The sequence below is a fragment of the Chiroxiphia lanceolata genome, chromosome 3, assembly GCF_009829145.1.
Source record: "Chiroxiphia lanceolata isolate bChiLan1 chromosome 3, bChiLan1.pri, whole genome shotgun sequence".
NCBI lineage: Eukaryota > Metazoa > Chordata > Aves > Passeriformes > Pipridae > Chiroxiphia > Chiroxiphia lanceolata.
Genome location: NC_045639.1, coordinates 111,974,878 through 111,992,329, shown reverse-complemented (window position 1 = coordinate 111,992,329; position 17,452 = coordinate 111,974,878). Strand labels below are relative to the sequence as shown.

General features: G+C 36.8%; 1 protein-coding gene across 13 annotated transcripts in view; it reads right to left on the bottom strand.

The window, feature by feature from the left end:
• The window catches only part of SUPT3H (SPT3 homolog, SAGA and STAGA complex component), a 301,102-nt gene that overhangs the window by 76,010 nt on the left and 207,640 nt on the right, over positions 1–17,452 (bottom strand). For 7 of the 13 annotated variants that reach the window (XR_004356086.1, XR_004356087.1, XR_004356089.1 and 4 more), the window contains exons 8-11: positions 15,003–15,115; positions 14,219–14,326; positions 13,571–13,759; positions 11,094–11,204 (exon numbers count right to left, since the gene is read on the bottom strand). Coding sequence is in view for 8 of the 13 variants with exons in the window: in XM_032683165.1 (XP_032539056.1) it covers positions 11,094–11,204; positions 13,571–13,759; positions 14,219–14,326; positions 15,003–15,115 (521 nt within the window). In the remaining 5 variants the exon portion in view is untranslated. Of the gene's footprint in view, positions 1–5,536; positions 5,658–11,093; positions 11,205–13,570; positions 13,760–14,218; positions 14,327–15,002; positions 15,116–17,452 lie in introns of those variants that run through there. The other 6 variants (XM_032683161.1, XM_032683158.1, XM_032683162.1 and 3 more) reach the window with 1 other exon arrangement.

Genomic DNA, 17,452 nt, shown 5'->3' with positions numbered 1-17,452 from the left:
GTTCTTAAACCATTCAGGTATATTCCATAGTCAGTCAGCAACTGAAGACTGAAGGAAACCACCTATTTCATACAAGTTCTCAGGGCTTCCAGAATACCACAGGGTCTTTATGGAAGCCCAATACCTTACATTTTCATCCACATGCATATTAACTAACATAAATACTCAGAGACAGAAGAGTGTCTTAACAACGAAAAAAATCCCTCCTCATATCCTTTCCCTTGAGACTGCCATGGAGGAAGGGGTGTAACTTCTACCAATAAGGTAGAAGGGAACTGAATTGTCCAGGGTGATATTTACTGGCAGCAGGAAGCTTGGTTTAAAAGCAAGAAAATCATCTTGACTGTGAAATTTTACCACCGTAGAACAAGTAGAACTGATATAAGAGATGTATCAGAAAGCCTTGGTTGAAGCTTAATCCTAAACTGGACACCACAGTCAAAATATAAGAACAGTAATACACAGTACTAAAAACATGACTGGTACCTGATTAATTTTTCTGATACTCCTTTCAAGAATTTTTCTTCATTTCATAATTTTTTTCATTTTCAATATTCATCCAGCGCTGTATCCTATTTAAACACTTTACATATCTTCCAAAACTGGAAAGTTTTGGAAAGTGAGGCATTCCAGTGAGGCAAATATTACCAAGGCCAGAAAAAGAATCCGATCTTGTTCCATCCCATTTTACGTGTATTGCAAGTACTTTTTAAGGACCTTTAGCCATCTTCTCTTATTCTGGCATTTATATTTACAGTACACCCAGATGCATAATTTGCACTCTCTCAGCAGAGCAGTGTCCATTTGCAGAAATATAACACAGATAATATAATTGTCTTTTTCATCAAATCTACTACTGGCACCTTTAAGATCACTATCACTGACAAAAGGACTACCTTAAATTAAATTTCCAGAGAAACCAAGATGCCAGGTAGAATCACTTAATGTACAAATAAAAAATATTAAAACTTTTCACATGGCAAAGACTATTTTTTTAGTTCTGTTTACTAGCAGACATTTAGATATAGATATATTTATAAACTATAAACATGTATTTCTCTGCATCTCTGTTTGCAACTCTGAAAATCCTTTCAAAGATCCTTTCATCCCTACAAGTATCCTTCTATCCTTTTCCCTGATGTAATAGATTTTAAAAACAGAATGTTGAAATAACAGATGAATCAAATGTATATCACTAACAACACCAGAAGCCTCAATTTAGCACAGGCTTTTGTCAGACTGAAGATATAGTTTAAAAATTAAGCAGGTGACTGCTTTGCTGAACTGAAGATTACACAACCTTAAGCTGAAGTCAGAAAGCTGGAGTAACACAAAACCTCAGGGAAGAGAAGAAACACAGAAACCCCAAATTCAAATTCATGAAATGTGTTTGGTTGCTTCAAGCGTGGTGTTTTCACTTGATTTTGCTACACAAAAATCCCCAAGCAGTACCAAGTGAGCAGCCAGGCTTCCTGAAATGGGGCTAGTTTGGAGAAAAGTGAAGATCTGATGTTAAAGACATTTTCTAGTAACCAAATCCCAGTGTTGCCTTCTGATGCCTGGAGGTGTATCAGAGGGATAAGAGGAGAACAAGCACCTTTGCCATAGGGGATGGAGAGGACAGAGGACACAAAGGAGAGGTAATCAAACATAATCAGCACTGCTGCAGGCTCAATAACTTCTTCTGCTGTTAGTGGTATCAAAGATTTAAATGAGAACTGACACCTCACTGAGTGGGACACGATAAATGGACAGAAACAAATCCCAAAGGGGATTTGTTTAAACTTCAGGAATCTTTCGTCTCTTCCTACGTGCAATGCCAAACTGAACAAGTGCTTAAGTTTGAGCTTTATCACAGGACTTTATGAACAAGGGAGTAGATGACTAGAATGGAAAATAAGAGATAAAAAGAGTTATAAAAAATGTTTCCACTTGGTGTTCAAAGATTGTTCTTTGTTCTTTTCTAGATTTACCCTGTGGTTCTAAAGATTTTACATTCTTTATTTGCAAAGTGATGCCAGAGATGTCCACAGGTAAGACCTTCTACCATAGAATCCCAGAATCCCAGAATGGTTTGGGCTGGAAGGGCCCTTAAAGATCTCCCAGTTCCTAACCCCTGCCATGGCCAGGGACACCTTCCACTAGACCAGGTTGCTCAGAGTCCCATCCAACCTGTCCTTCTATCCAAGCTCAATACAACAGGACACATTTGTCAAGTGTTAGTCGTACAAATAATGTCTAAAATGAAGATCCTGTTCACGACAAATTAAGTTTCACGTGGTTTTTCTTCAACTGTAGATTAATTCCAAGTCAAACAGCTCTATTACATGATCCCAAAGTTCCCATAATGTTTCATCTCGACAGCTCACATCCTGTGCTCCAGAGCTGTGCAGCTCTGCTGCTGACTCACTCTCACAGCTGCTGCATCTCACATCTGAGCTGGCCCAGACCAGCACAGAGGTGAACTGACAGCTACGAGCAGTTCCAGTTCATAAAGCACTTTTAAACCTTTCAAGGAGAAAAACATGAATGAATGCTCATTTTCAGGGGAAATCTGAAAGAATGGTACAGAATACAACTACTGAACTTGTAAGTACATGGTATTGTCCACAACCCTGCAGATTCACACAAACATGAAACCTGCAGGGAGCTGCACTATTATTCTGTGTAATGACAAGTAAAAAAAAGACACTTTGTTTTTAAGAGTCTTCAATTTTGTTCTGAGGATTCTTCAATTACCAAGTTTCTATTTATTACCTTTGTACCAAATGTTGCTGCTGCATGGATGCAATGTCACTGTCTTTACAAAAATTAATATAAATTATTGAAGAAGGATAGATTTATGTTTGTGCAATATTTTGGAACACTTAATTAAATTACCTTTTTGTCCTAGTACCTGCTCTAGAATTATATTCACTCACCTTACCTTTGAAATTTATGTATTACATGTTAGATTGCCTTGAGCAAAGTACCAGAAGTCAGATTCTCATCTATACTAAGGTTTTTTAAGCCTCTCAGGAGGAACATAAGAACATACACTTCATTTAGAAAGTAACATATTCTTACCCTTGGATCCTTTCACATCAGTACAACTGAGCTTAAAATATCTCTAGTATGTATTTGAATCCAGACATACAGTTGGAAAAAAATAATCATATAAGGTTTATGAGACCAGGAGCTGCTTTGGTTTATATAAGAGATTCAGCTGATTGCAAACTTTATAGATGACTTATCTTCTTGCTAACACAGCTAGTAAATTTATTTGCCAAATCAGACTTTTTTAACTATTACACCTTAAAAACAATAAAATCTTACACTGTGAGCTCCTACATTGAGCAAGATGCACATTTTGTTCAGTCCTTCCAGTGTAACATCCTTGAACAGGAGGTGACACAATGGAGTACAAGGGTTGTACATTATCAGAATCACTTCATGCCAGTATCTCCTACCTCCACAGAACCACATTGATGCTGCCTGAGAGCCTCACGTGTTGCTTGCAACAATTCATGTACTGTGTTGTGTAGTAAGACACTGATATATGTGCAATCCAAGAATTTTAAATATCCCCACAGGATATCAAATACTATCCAGACTGTTAGTAAATACTTTCCCAGCGCTCTGCAGAAAGCAAGCCAGTTCTTTTCAAATCTACTTAAAGGACATTTTTGTCTTATCTTAAAAAAATCTATGTTCCTGTTTAATACAATCATCTGGGCAACTTACTGCTTCATCAGTGCTGCAAGCTTATGCCTTCATTAATAAATTCTGCTTGAGCATTAAGATTACCCCCAGTAGAGACAGCTGGGAAACTGCAGCATAAAGTCAAGCAGCACATTTAATGACCAATGAACTTCTGGAAACTTAGTCCAAAATGATACATCATTGTGTCAGACACTCTTAAGCAATACGCAGCTTGGTCTCCCTCTTTAGAAACATGAAACCCCCTGAAACTGCTACCACAAATTGGGAACCTTTTAAATTACTGCCAAGCCACCTGCTTTTCTCCAGGAAACTTCATAAAACTCTCCAAATTAGTAATGTCATTAAGTAAAGCTTACAGACCTGTTGTTATTCTGAAGGAATATTAGCTTAAGGAAACCAACAGGGATTTTTATCATGGAAAGAACTGTCATATATACTGTATAATCTATTCCAAATGAAATGCTTTAAAACATTCTTAAATACACTATTCTTTCACGTTTTAATCTTTCTGGGAGAAAACTGTATAACCATATTCTTTGGATTAAACTCACCTAATGAAGAAGTTCAGGAGAGGGGATGTGAAAGATTCTCAAACAGTTTATGTGTCTTCAGATGGTATTGAGAGCTGTATAAATCAAATGTCCCATTTTACATGTTTGAACAGAACTGGAAGAAATAGTGCTGGGATGGAAGGGGGAGCCTGCTTTCCCCTTTTCATTCGATTTTTTGAATGGCTCTACACAGAGTGGGCGAGGATGGATTATAGGAATGTCTTCTGTCGAGGAGTCGGCCAAAACTGTGCCATCTCATCTTGGAGTAATTTATCCAATAAGATGATTTAGAGGATAGTTCAGTGGCACCATTTTTGGAAGGTAAAAGCAGAAGGGAAGGGATATAAATCAAAGGTGACTGGCAGGTAAAGGACATAAGCAGCAATCAGCCAAACCATGTGCACACTGGCACAAATTCAACAAGATCATTTATAAAAATTTTAAGTCAGGAGTACACAAAAGGGGGTCTGGTGCTAACTAAATCCACAGATAGATTACACGCCACTGAAATAAACACTTCCAGATGCTGGCATACAAAAACCTTTTACAGAAAGAAATGTTTTCTTTCATAAATCTGAAAGGAGGAACCTTGGGATGGGGGTTGGGAGAGAAGGGAACAAGATTTCCAAACTGTGATTTGACTTCCTACTGGTTTTATAGAATAATAACTCATCTTTTTCAAACACATAGTGTTAACGCTGTAGAATAACAAATAACTACAGACAACAGCTTGAAGTATAGACAAAGACATCATAAGTATGTAAGTGTTTAATGAAATAGAATGCCTTTACTTTCAAAATGAGAAGAAAGAATAAAAATGTCAATTTGATTTCTTCTGTATCAGAAACTGAATGTGTAACTGAAGGAAAAGTTTTCAAATGCCTTTCGACATAAAAACACACATTTCATTTTTGAGAACCGATTAGGAATGAAATCCTGACTTCTTCAAAATCAGTATCAATTGATTTTGAATATCAATATGGGCAGTATAAATTATACAGGACCCTAAATATCAGAGATTTTTTAATTTGATTTCCATGTACCTAATTTCTTTTGGAAACAGCATTAAATTTTTTTCTTATTCAAGTTCTCTAGGAAAATTTAGATGTAATGTATCTACATTGAGTCTATTGAAGCAATTATTGAAGATTATATTCCAGAACTTCTTCGCGCTACTATTTTGGTCTGAAACATGCAAAAAGAAATTTCTTTCAGTTAAGACTGAGTTGCAGACCAAATCCCCTCGGAGACAACTCTGGGTTGTGGAGTCTTCTTCTCTGGAGATATTCAAAAGCTTTCTGGACACAATCGTGTGCAATGTGCTCTAGGATGACCCTGCTTGAGTGGGGAGGTTGGACCAGATGAGCTCCACTGGTCTCTTCCAGCCCTATACATTCTGTGATTCTGTGAAACGTGAAGACAAATTTTTCTTGAAGTTTAAGGCACCTAACCCAAACCTTCTTTTCAAAATGTCCTGTTCTGCTTATCTCCACAAATATACTGCCACACTATCCTTTGTATTTTAAAAATTTCCTCTCTTCTCTCTACTCCCTGAATCAGAGAATATGCAAAGTGGAAGGGACCCATCAGGATCATCGAGTCCAACTCCTGGTCCCACACAGGACCATGCCCAAGAGTCACACCATGTGTCTCAGAGTGTTGAACTCACACAGGGTTGGTGCTGTGACCACTTCCATGGGGAGCCTGTTCCAGTGCTCAACCATCCTCTGGGTGAAAAACCTTTTCCTGAATCTGATGGTTTGGTCTCTCACAAGCTCAGTTTTCCCAGGTCTTCAGCTACTATTCCACAGATTTTGTTCTCTAGGGGAAATCAGCAGAGTCAATATAATCTTTATAACATTGAAGTCACTAAAGGTATGTGATGAACTGTGGTGTTTTTCACCTCAGAAATTGATTTAAGTATTTGCATAAAAGCTGAGCTCAATCAGGATCAAAAATGAACACTTAAAAAAAATCAGAAGTGAAAAGTCCTGACTAAGTATATAAGTTGATTGTGAAGTTATGATTTACATGTACATGTAACATACTGAAGTCTACATGGGATACTTGCACTAATTATTTAAGAACCTCCAAGAGTATAAGCACAGCCAAATAATATAGACCCAAATAATATAAGTCTCTCCCAAATCACATTCTCTGGTGTTATATGTTCTTTGTGCAGGGAATGTCACAACAGTATCATAAACATGGGTTTGTAAATATTAATTGTTTTATGCTGCATAGGCAATTTTATGAGACTGACATATTTAACAAGAGGAGGTTTAGACTAGCAAGCCTTTTCATACTGAAATGCCTTGGAGGCTGAAGGAGCATTCCCTCCAAAACATAAATATCCAAAGAAATGTTGGTTATACCTCTGTTCATTCAGTCCGCTCCATTTACACACACACACTGCTGAATAATGGCCACTGTCTGCAGCCTGTGCAGGGTTACAATTTACACTGGTGAACTCAGCTTCTCTTAACTAAACATCTGAAGCATTTTGTTTCACTACTGGCATAAACTAAAGACAAAGAATCTGCTTTGGAAACGTTTTTCTTTTTGCCTGTGATCTTCCACTGTTGTAGAGACCACTTTTTAATTTCAGAGAAGAGGATCCCAGCTGTGCTTTTTACTAGAGCTGTTCTCGTGGTCACAAGTACTGCTTAGGAACTGTTCATGTGCCACTTACAACTGCTCACATCAAGATTTCAGGTAAGCACTGTATATTACTCACAGAATAAATACTCTTAAAGAATTATCTGTTTGTTACCCCAGCTGTTTGAAACACAATCAATTCAAATAAAATAATTTCTCATGAGACATTATGCTTGCATTATGCTTGTATTCCTGGTAAGAAATATCCGTATTTCCATATATCCATATTTTTGTGAATACCTTGGCATAATAAATACTATTATTCTGAATATTATTTGAATTAATATTAGGATTATTCCTACAGGCCCAGTCAAGACTGCATATCATTCTCACTATACACTTCCGTAACTCAAATGCACTTAATAGACACAGATCCAGCATATGGAATTACATTACTCCACAAGATGGAGAGTTCCATACTTTCCATTCCTGTCTTGCAAAATTATATGTCACTACTTTTTAACATTTCTCTGCTTCTTGCAAGTCTGGGCCATGCTTTAGAGCAGGAAACACTGAGCATCACCCAATACTGTTAATAGAAAATATATGGATAAAATGTATGCCTAAACTACCTTGGTCATGATACAATGCAGAAGAATCCAGAGTACACTTGCTGCTTTCCCTTGTGGTTTGCACTTGGAGACAAAACCTAAATGCTCTAATTATGTTAGTCATTTTGACATAGCTATTAAGGTCAAAATAAATGCAAACAGATCATTTTCACTAGTTTAATGTTAGTTCTCATTTACCATATGATTATAAAACTTTCAAAGTGTTCTTTTTGTTCAAACCAACATCCATCAAATGCCACTAAAGAATAAATTAACCAGCTCAACTCTTCTTCCCAAACTGCCTCATTAGGAACACTCATGACCAAATCAGATGGAAGAGAGGGACGATCATGATTAAACAGCAGAACAGGGAAAGATTTGAAAAAACGTGTTGTATCTTAGGTCTGTGACACCAGGTAAATGGATGAGGGAAATGGAAGAGAAGAAACAAAGCAAAATTTCTTTGAATATGCATCCCAGGATGCTTGCTGATTGTGAGAGACCTTTGCCATACAGAATTCCTCATGGAACATGTGGCTCATGGGCTTTTTCTTGAAGAGAAAATTGCCAAAGAGAGGAAGCCACATATTACCCCATGAATATCAAGAAGACATTTCAATGAACATTGCCAGCAAAAAGTTTGCAGTTTGAGATGTCCATAAGGAAGGTGTCATAAATTGTTATGCCAGATATTATTGCTACTAGTGCTGTTCACCTCTGCAATTGGTTTAATGCCTGAAAATACTCAGCATCTCTGTTTCTGTAAAAAATGTCCCTCTAACAAAACCAGTAGTTACCTAACAGTACTGAAATACTTATTAATTCACTTAGAACAATTTACATTAATTTTCAGATAGTGACATAAGTGGTTTTGGGCTAAACAGTCACCAGCCCATCATTTAGGTGTATTTAGGAAACATATCTTGATTCTTCTGGGAAACCTCTTCACACACAGAAGCAAAGCACACCAGGACACTAACCCAGTAAGTGTCAACTTGATACAGACCCAGTTAAACACTGGATGCTGAGTACAAATGACTCGTGGTGTATTCAGGAATAGCACCTTCCTGAAGTACTGAAAAATCATTACGATTCCCAGTCAAGTGGATTTTAGCCATAATTGTTCAGTATTTTGCATTGGCCAAATTGCCAGAACAGCCCTTTGTTTCTCTCTCCCCCATAAGAGTCTGAAAAAACTGAGAAAAGATGGGTAAAATGGAAAATATACAATCAAAATATCATAGAACCACAGCAAATCATACCTGCAAATCCATGACACAAAAATAACCTCTCCTCCTTCAAGGACTTACTTCCATTCAAATCCACACAGTGCATGACTCCATTGACACAATTCTCTATCCAGACATACCAGCACACAAAACTTTTTCATTCCTCGAGTCTGTTTTTTCCCTAAGTACTGTTGGGATGCAATTGGTGGCTGTCTTTTCACATCACCCATCTTTGTGTAGGACAACACCTGACTGTTAGATTTCATTCTTCTAGTTAGAAAATCCATCCCCTACTGGTTTGGGTTGAGATATGAACTTTCTGAATACAGCAGGCCCTTGACAACTGCCTGCCTGTTGGTTATTACACTGATCCATAAAAATATCCATTATAGTGGCTGCAAAGAGATAGGGAAGGGTTTAGATCCTTCTGATACAGTTCTTCCCTCAGAGACTCAGACTTCTAATATAATGTCAAGGTTTTTCAGTACCTACACAGACTTTGTCACATAGTTCCTGTCTGAGATCTGAGGAAATGGCCTTGTCTGATTATATAAAAATCTGTGGTAGGGCTATTAATCAGACCTCTCCATCATTGAAGTCTATCTGTTGTAGAAGTTTTTTTGTGTAGATGCAGAGGCTACTCAATGCTCCATCCACATTTCTGCCAAATTAAGACACAAAAGTCATGGTTATTGCAAGGACAAGCGTGATAGCAAAGTTATCCCCAAAGCTGCCAATGAGGGCATTGAGAGAAGTGGGCAGATGGACAGACCTAAATGCATATTCTGTAATACCTCTCAAAATGCTTTTCCTGAGCTTCGTCATTAAAAGCAGGATCATATTACAGCCCTACAACATCTGAATGCATCCAGGAGCTGACCCAAGATTCCCTCTCATTCTTGGCTTGTTGAGAGGGAACAAGATCTGCTCATCTCATCAACCACGTTGACAGTAAGTAATGTTAACAAATTAAATTGTGCAGTTAGTTGCCCTGTTTTGGGAAATTCATAAGATTGGAGGACATAAAAAAACCCCAACCCAAACCAGAGGATTTTATTATATCTTGTGGTTGCAGAAAAAGTTAAACTTTGGTTAATAATTGACCAAACCACTTTTAGTGAGGGTCAGGCAAGGAAGACTCACCTTTCTGCAACTGTTTATTTGAGCTCTTTACTTTTTTATAATAAAGTTAAATACATTCTCTGCTTTCAGAAGCTATTGCCATGTCGTTAGCTACATCTCTTAGCAAACTTTTGTTAAAGATGTTTTTCTGTTTTGGACTAGAAATTCTATCCTATGCTTTACACAATATTAATCTGTCATTTCTGAGAGGTAAAACTATGTAAAGACAATTAATTGCAAATGTGTATTGCCTATCATGAATAAACCAAACATTCACTGTCATTTAAAAGCATTGATCAGTTTTGATGTTAGGAAAATTATTACTTCACATATTCATTTACTTTTTTTTTATTTCCTCACTTCTGAGGTCAAAGGCCATTATTTCTTTGATATTTATGGTCTTCATACACTTAATTTTTATGTAGATGAACTTCCTCCAAATTCAGAATAATTTTCTTTTCCTAAAATCTCTTAGAAATTGGACGACTTCTTCCTGATTTTTAAAAGTTCAGTTCTAGTTTGGTGTTGGGTTTTTTTTGTTTTGTTTTTCCTATAATGATTTCTTTGACATTTATTGCTTCCCAAATGTAGATACTCTGAGGTAAGCAGGATTTATGCCACTTGGAAGAGCAGATGAGAAGAAAATAACCCCAATTTATGACACTGGAGATGGACTGCTTTCACATTTTCATCAGCTGAGAAAATTAAATAAAGAATTCGTTTGGCTGCTCTGAACAATGGATTTGCAATTTGCATAGAAAAAATGATGGCAAAACCTCAGAACCCATCAGTGTTTTACCACAAGCTCAGTTCTATTACATTTCAGTGGAGGTTCAAAGTTGTCTAAAGAAACCATTCTCTTCTTTCTCCAACTGTAAATGTGACACTTGAGAGTTCAGCTTCCAATAGGAGCAGTATCTGACACACAACTAATTTTAGAATATAAAGTGCTCTTCACCATACTGCAATACATATAATTTAAAATAACTGTAAACCTAAACTTTGGAAAAACAGAACATTCAAGCACTAACAAAAAAGCATAATTTGTAATTGAAAGAAAATAATATTTAAAAGGAAAAAAAGAAACTTTTTTGTCCTTCCAAAAAGAGACAGAAATTACTAAGTTTTATTTCCCGAGAGAATTATGCCACTTTTATAAAGAAAATTACAGTCACCACAAATTGCTCTCAACAATTCCAAAGCTTCTTCATTCGACCACTTGAAAATCAAAGTTCTTTAAGATTATAAATATAACTTTTTATAACTCTGTTATTACGTACTGTGAATGGGGAAAGGGGGCCAATCTTGTGGCCGTAGCGTCGAATGGCCTCTCTGATGTGGCTGGGCTGGATGGCATCACTTTGAGCCTCTATACCACAGGCTGCAGTGCTCTGCAACAGAAAAACACATAAATTGTTACTAAATCAAAAACACACAACAGACCTACAGTGCATAAGGCATGAAAATAAACCTTTATAAAATGGAGCAATTTTTTTTTCCTGAGGATACACATCATTGCTGCCACACATTACATTAGAGAGAAAAAGCTATTAACAAATTAAAGAGGACTTTTACATGAACTTTGCTTAAGAGACCCAAAGAACACCATGTTTGTCCTCTTAAATCTTTCACCTAGTGCTGCTGTGTGTTGCAATTGAAAAGAGCAGAAAATGTTCAAACTAAAATGAGAGGGTCATATAAGTCACACTGCAATAACCACAGAAACTATTTTTAAAACATTTCAGGCTCTTATTATGATGTCAAGGGGTGGGGAAAATATTGAACAAAGTAATTTGACACCAAAATCACCATTGAGTAACATCAGACTGAAATTTGAAGCTGCAACATGTGACATAACGGTGTTAGAAGGAAGCAAAGAAAAAAAATTAATTACCTCAAATTGGAATGTTTTCAAATTTCAAATGACTTTTTGGATTATGGACAGTAAACAAATAAAAAGAAGAACTCATTGGTAGTGGGGCACTGATTGTACAAAAGTTTCCTAAGGATTTCAAAAGAAAAAGTTACTCTTTTCTCCTTGTTAGTCAATCTGAAATGCTGTTTTAGGCTCCACCTAAATTGCCAGAATTCAGATGACTTATCAGACAATGGCTTCTTGGCAACAAACTCATGAAAATTATATTAGTGAATGCACAGAGAATGACAAAAAGTTAAGTTATACACTTAAGTTTAATGAACACACCTAGACAGTCCCCTCATACATTCACATGATACACTAATGCTCTCAGATTGGGGATAGTTTTTGCGAAATGTTTTATTTTCCAGAGTGCTGAGTCCACTGGAGCCTGTGTGTACACACAGAATTATTCATAATATGATGGCAGATTCTTCCCTTGCTGATTGACACTCATAAAGGGAATATGAAACTCAAATATGTTTTGCTGGACTAGGCCTTCATAGCCTAAAAATAACATTCTTCACCAAGTTAACTTGTTTGTCTCAATGCCTCAGTTATATCCAGTAGATACCTAACCAAATTGGATAAGTCAGGAGAACTTTGCATTAAAACTGTGCACTTTTTGGAATACAATTGTTTTAAAAGGCATTAACCAAACACTAAGAATTTAAAATAAACTCTTAATACTAGCAAAATATAATGTATCAAAGACTACATTGCCAGCTGAATTCCTGGTCCTAGGAATTATAATAGAAATCAGACACAGAAACAAAACATAATCAAATGCAATATAAAAAAGGAAGAGGAAAATCAAAAGTTTTCTGAAAGGTTTTTAGGATTCACTAATAGCTTTCTAACTGGAGTATAAGGACAGCCATAAAGTTGAACATATTAGGAGAAAGAAGAAGAAAATACATCTTTTTCTGTCTATCATTGTAAAAATCACCAGGTTTACTCTCAAAAATGAGTATTTTTTAATAATAAAACACATGATAGAATCCCAAGTCACTCCATTGCTTTGAAGCAGAATGAGCACCGACATCACATTTTTTTCAAAACAGCCCCAAGTGACCGAGACAGGGCTTCCTATCCAGTTTATTAAATCAAATCTATTTCCCTTGTGGTTTTAAGGTACATATATCCCTCTCAGACAGAACACCAAGACTCTACAACAGCAGACAAGAATTGCAACATTTACATTTCACACTCTGAACGAAATATCTGTATTTTATGCAAAACAAACAAATATTTAGCTTGAATGCAACAAACTGGCATAAAAATAAAGCAAGTCAGGCAGAGTTGTTACAGGCTGCTGGGAGTAGGAAAATCACAAGCACCTCTTTTTCTACTTTGCTTATGTTTTGACCCTTAAAACCTATGCTCGCTGCCACTGCCAGAGCAGGGGATGGTGATTTGGGGTGGTGACTCCTGCTGAACAGGTTATCTGAGCAGCAGCAATTGTTACCCTAACAAAACTCAGTTTGCAGGGAAGCTTTAGCCTAGTTCTGATGGAAAAAACACCAAACCACACATTTGGCTTTACAATAATGGTAGTTAATATGTGATACAGGTCAAAATTAATATTTGAGACCCATTATTTACTGTGAGGGTGGTGAGGCCCTGGCACAGGTTGTCAAGACAAGGTTTTGGATGACCCATCCCTGGAAGTGTTCAAGGCCAGACTGGATGGGGCTCTGAACAACCTGGAAGAGATGGTCTTTAAGGTCCCTTTCAACCCAAACCATTATTTGATTCTGTACTGATTTCCTGAAGATGTTTTTTTTTCTTTTCTTTTCTTTTTTTTTTTTTTTTTTAATCCCAGGCTTGTGCACCAAATACCTTTTTTCTTTTCCTTTGTTTGGATTTGGTAGAGTCCTGTCCAATTCCACCATTCCCCAAGGCTCCTGATGGGGTTTTCCCAAGGTGCTGCTGTCCTGCTGATGCTGGGGGGGTGGGTGTAGGAGGTGGTGTGTTTTCAGGAGAGTCAAGACTGGTCTTCACACTGGTAGATTGCCCTAAGAGATGTGGCTATAAAAGCAAGATGTCAAACAGCCATTATATAATCAAATCACAAAAAAACCACCCCAATTATTGCCTTCTTAGATTTCCTCTTAGAAGAGAAGTAATACCAAATTTGGGTTGCTCATTCCAGAAGTAATTAGAATATCTGTATTATAGCAATGCAATACAGCACACTTGCCAATTTTGAAAACTTCAATTTCCAAATCTGCAATAGAGAGAACCTTGAATACTGAGAGAAGGAATTTCGACCCAAGGATTTGCATTTAATTATAAAGGCGCTGCTAAGAATTTAACATTCAGAACTATAATTTAATGTCTTTCCATCTAAATTCATAACTTCAAAGTTCATAAACTCCACAACAGAAAGTTTGTATCAATACCAGAATCAATAATGTCTACTTCGGAAGAAAATACATCTGAAAGTAAAACATAAAAAGCATTAGCAAGTGAAAAAGCAAGTTTTACCTCAGTAGAATTGTGGTACTGTATGAAGGTGGCAGATATGGCATGACTGAATGGGTCACCAGCTTTGGGAGCCATGTCCTGTTTAACCAAAAGGGCCAAGTCCACCAGCTGGAGAGGTAAAACAGAGAGGGGTTACAAATCCCATTGCAACAATGAGTGAGGGGTTATGGGTTGAGGCAGAATATTCTTAGTGTTTCTCAGCTGAAAACAAAATTATTCAGAGATATTTCAGCCTAAGGAACCTTTCTTTTCCACTTCTGTAAATATATGGAGCAATCTATCTACCCAAGAGGGCTCTGCTTGGCACTAAGGTAACATTTTGTTTTCCAGGAAATCCTTCTTTATAATCCAATTGTGCAATGGGGTTGAATGAGCCTCAGCACATTGCCAAAGGTCACATAGCAAAGTATGTGGTTTCAGTTTGGACTTGAATAAAGTTCGTGCTGGACTCCACTCTCCTCTGTAGCCATTATAAAACATTTCTATTTGTGTATCAGAGGGGTGAGTACAGTATAGTCCACATCTGTCATCCAGGACAGACAGGATTTCTAAGCTGGTCTAATGGAAGGTGTCCCTGCCCTTGGCAGGAGGGGGTTGGAACTAGATGAGCTTGAAGGTTCCTTCCAACCCAAACCATTCTTTGATTCCATGAATCCAGTTAACTTGGTTAATTGAAGCTGTGACTGCACTTCTGAAGGGGCTCACAACCCTGTCACTGAGGCTGAAGTACATCCAAGAGTAATTAATTCATTTTAACTAGAGTTCAGGCAGCAGAGTCCCTTACCTGGGCCACAGTCTCGTATGCTAAATATGCCAAAATCTCCATTGCAACTGCATTTGGCTTTATTTCCATACTGCTACAGTCCAACCAGTCACGAAATTTGGATGCTTTCTTTGCTGTCATTTAAAACCATAGGAGGAAAAGGAAAAGTTAACAACAGGTAGGTCAAAATAATCAATTTTTTGGGTAACAGAAATACTGAAAATGTGGAACAACTAGTGTGAGTGTGATTTGATTGATCAAGGAAGGAATTAACAAAGTGGAACCTGTGGGCAAAGACTTATTTCATACACAGCAATCTGGAGACCCATAAGCACATGGACTAAAGAGAAAAAAAACACAAGGTAATCAATCATACAGAAGATTTAAAATAATGAAGGGTCAACCTCAGAGGAGTGTAGACAGGACAAACCTGATTTGGAATGTATTGTAAAAGGAATAACGATGAATTAGAGAAAGCACTGAAAGAAATCAATACAAATATGAACCCAGATAAAATTGATATAATTTTATTAACAAGAGCAAAGACAAATGAAGAAGCACAGAAGAATTCAGCAGTCCTGGTGTTAACCATACAGGGGTTAGGTGTTGACAGGGGAGCCAAAATGATTTGTAGATGAGTGTTTTTTAAATGTGCTTTGGTTAAAAAGAAATAAGGATAGATGTAGATCTGCAAATGATCAACATCCACACGAGAACTTCACACTGGTAATGGATGAGATCACTTTGGAGAAAGGGTAGAGAAAAATACAGAACAGAGAAACATTGTATTTGCTTAGAGAGTAAAAGGAGGAAAAAAAAGGATGATCTTACTTAGGTCAGTGGTGGACAAGATGATCACAGAAATGTGGGAACAGAAAGAGCTGTTAAGACAGAGGTCTTAATGAGGGCTGTTTGTGAGACAGGACAACCAAAATGAAGTGATTACAAGGTGAGGAACCATCTGAAACAGCTCTTTCAACCTGCTTTCAACTAGGACTAAAAAGCTATCCATGTCAGGTGTTAAACAGAAAACAGGTGTAAATAATGGCTATTTTTATTTAGGAGGGAATGAGAAGGCTACATGGGGTCATTAAGGAAAGGAAAAAATATAAAAAGAAAGAAATATGAGAAGTGTGAAGGTGACAGAAGAACCACAAAATGTTCCCTACAATTAAAATTTGTAGATCTGTAGTACTTGATCCTTTGATGGACATTTTCTTTTGCCTGTCTTTAAAAGTGCACAGAAATATCTGGAGCTGTGTTTATTACTATATATTTTTAGAACAGGTTTCTTGAAGTCCCTTCCAGGTTTATTCTCTTACGACACAGTTTTTATGGGTTTATATTACAGTAAAAAGGGGTTTATTCTTTAAACATAGTAATAAATTCAATTTTTACTAAAATATATGAAAAGAAGTTAAAAAATAGCTTTTACGTTAGTTTTGAACAAATGTTCTGCATGGCACTTATTATGTTCTATCTAATTGAGCTCATGTTATGCAACTGAATTTGTGCCTGAGTTTCTCTTGCTACTATCTTCTAACCACTGTAATTCTCATATTCTTTAATGACATTAAATGTCAGTGAAAAAGAACTTTATAGATATGGTCATTTAAAAACATTATGAAAATAGCACTGAGATATTTTTATAGATAACAATCCCCTGGTCAGCAACATTCAATTTTATTTCTCAAATTTAAGATTTCTATTTGTTCTGTGTCCAGATGGCAATTTTTGGGTTTTCAAAATTACTTTATCACAAACCTCTCATTTCCTCAAATCGCCCTAATCTGAAGTATCATTTATCTAATGGCTCACAGATGTATGATGCCAAATTATAACTAAACATAAAAAACATATTGAATTAAGAAAAGAAATGCTTGCAAAACATGTTTTCCTACGTTTGCTGACATTTGCTGATGCAGAACAGTATCTCAAATGTGTCATTTTTTGGCCATAAATGAGTCACTCTTTCTTTGAATTTAAAAGGAAGAACAAGATAAGGTCTCTCCTTTAAAGACATCATTGTGTTCAAGTCCGTGTTGTAGGATCATGTGCTGTTTTGTCATGATTTTTACTGGCTCCTTTGCCTCCCTTTCTCTGACATTTGACCTAAAACCTTAGTCATCACTTAACCGCTTCTGTAATGATGTTTTGCTACATGATCAAGCCCATTAATTTACAGCTCATTATAGTCATGGCCCACAAGTACTTCTAGTAAGTTGGTTTTCAGTGCTAGAAAAGCCCTAATTCTGTCATCATGTTATTAGTGTTGGAATGGCGTATACTGATGAACTTGGCTAATGTTGAACAAATTCCACAGCAGGAGCTTACAGCTTAAAATAGAAGAGTCTCTTTAGTAAGTTCTTTGTGTCTCTGCGGATCGGGAAATAAAAGCAGAACTTGCTGCTCTTCTCTAATTTTAGATGCATTCCGAAAAACCTGCAACCATGAAACTTCCTAATATGCCA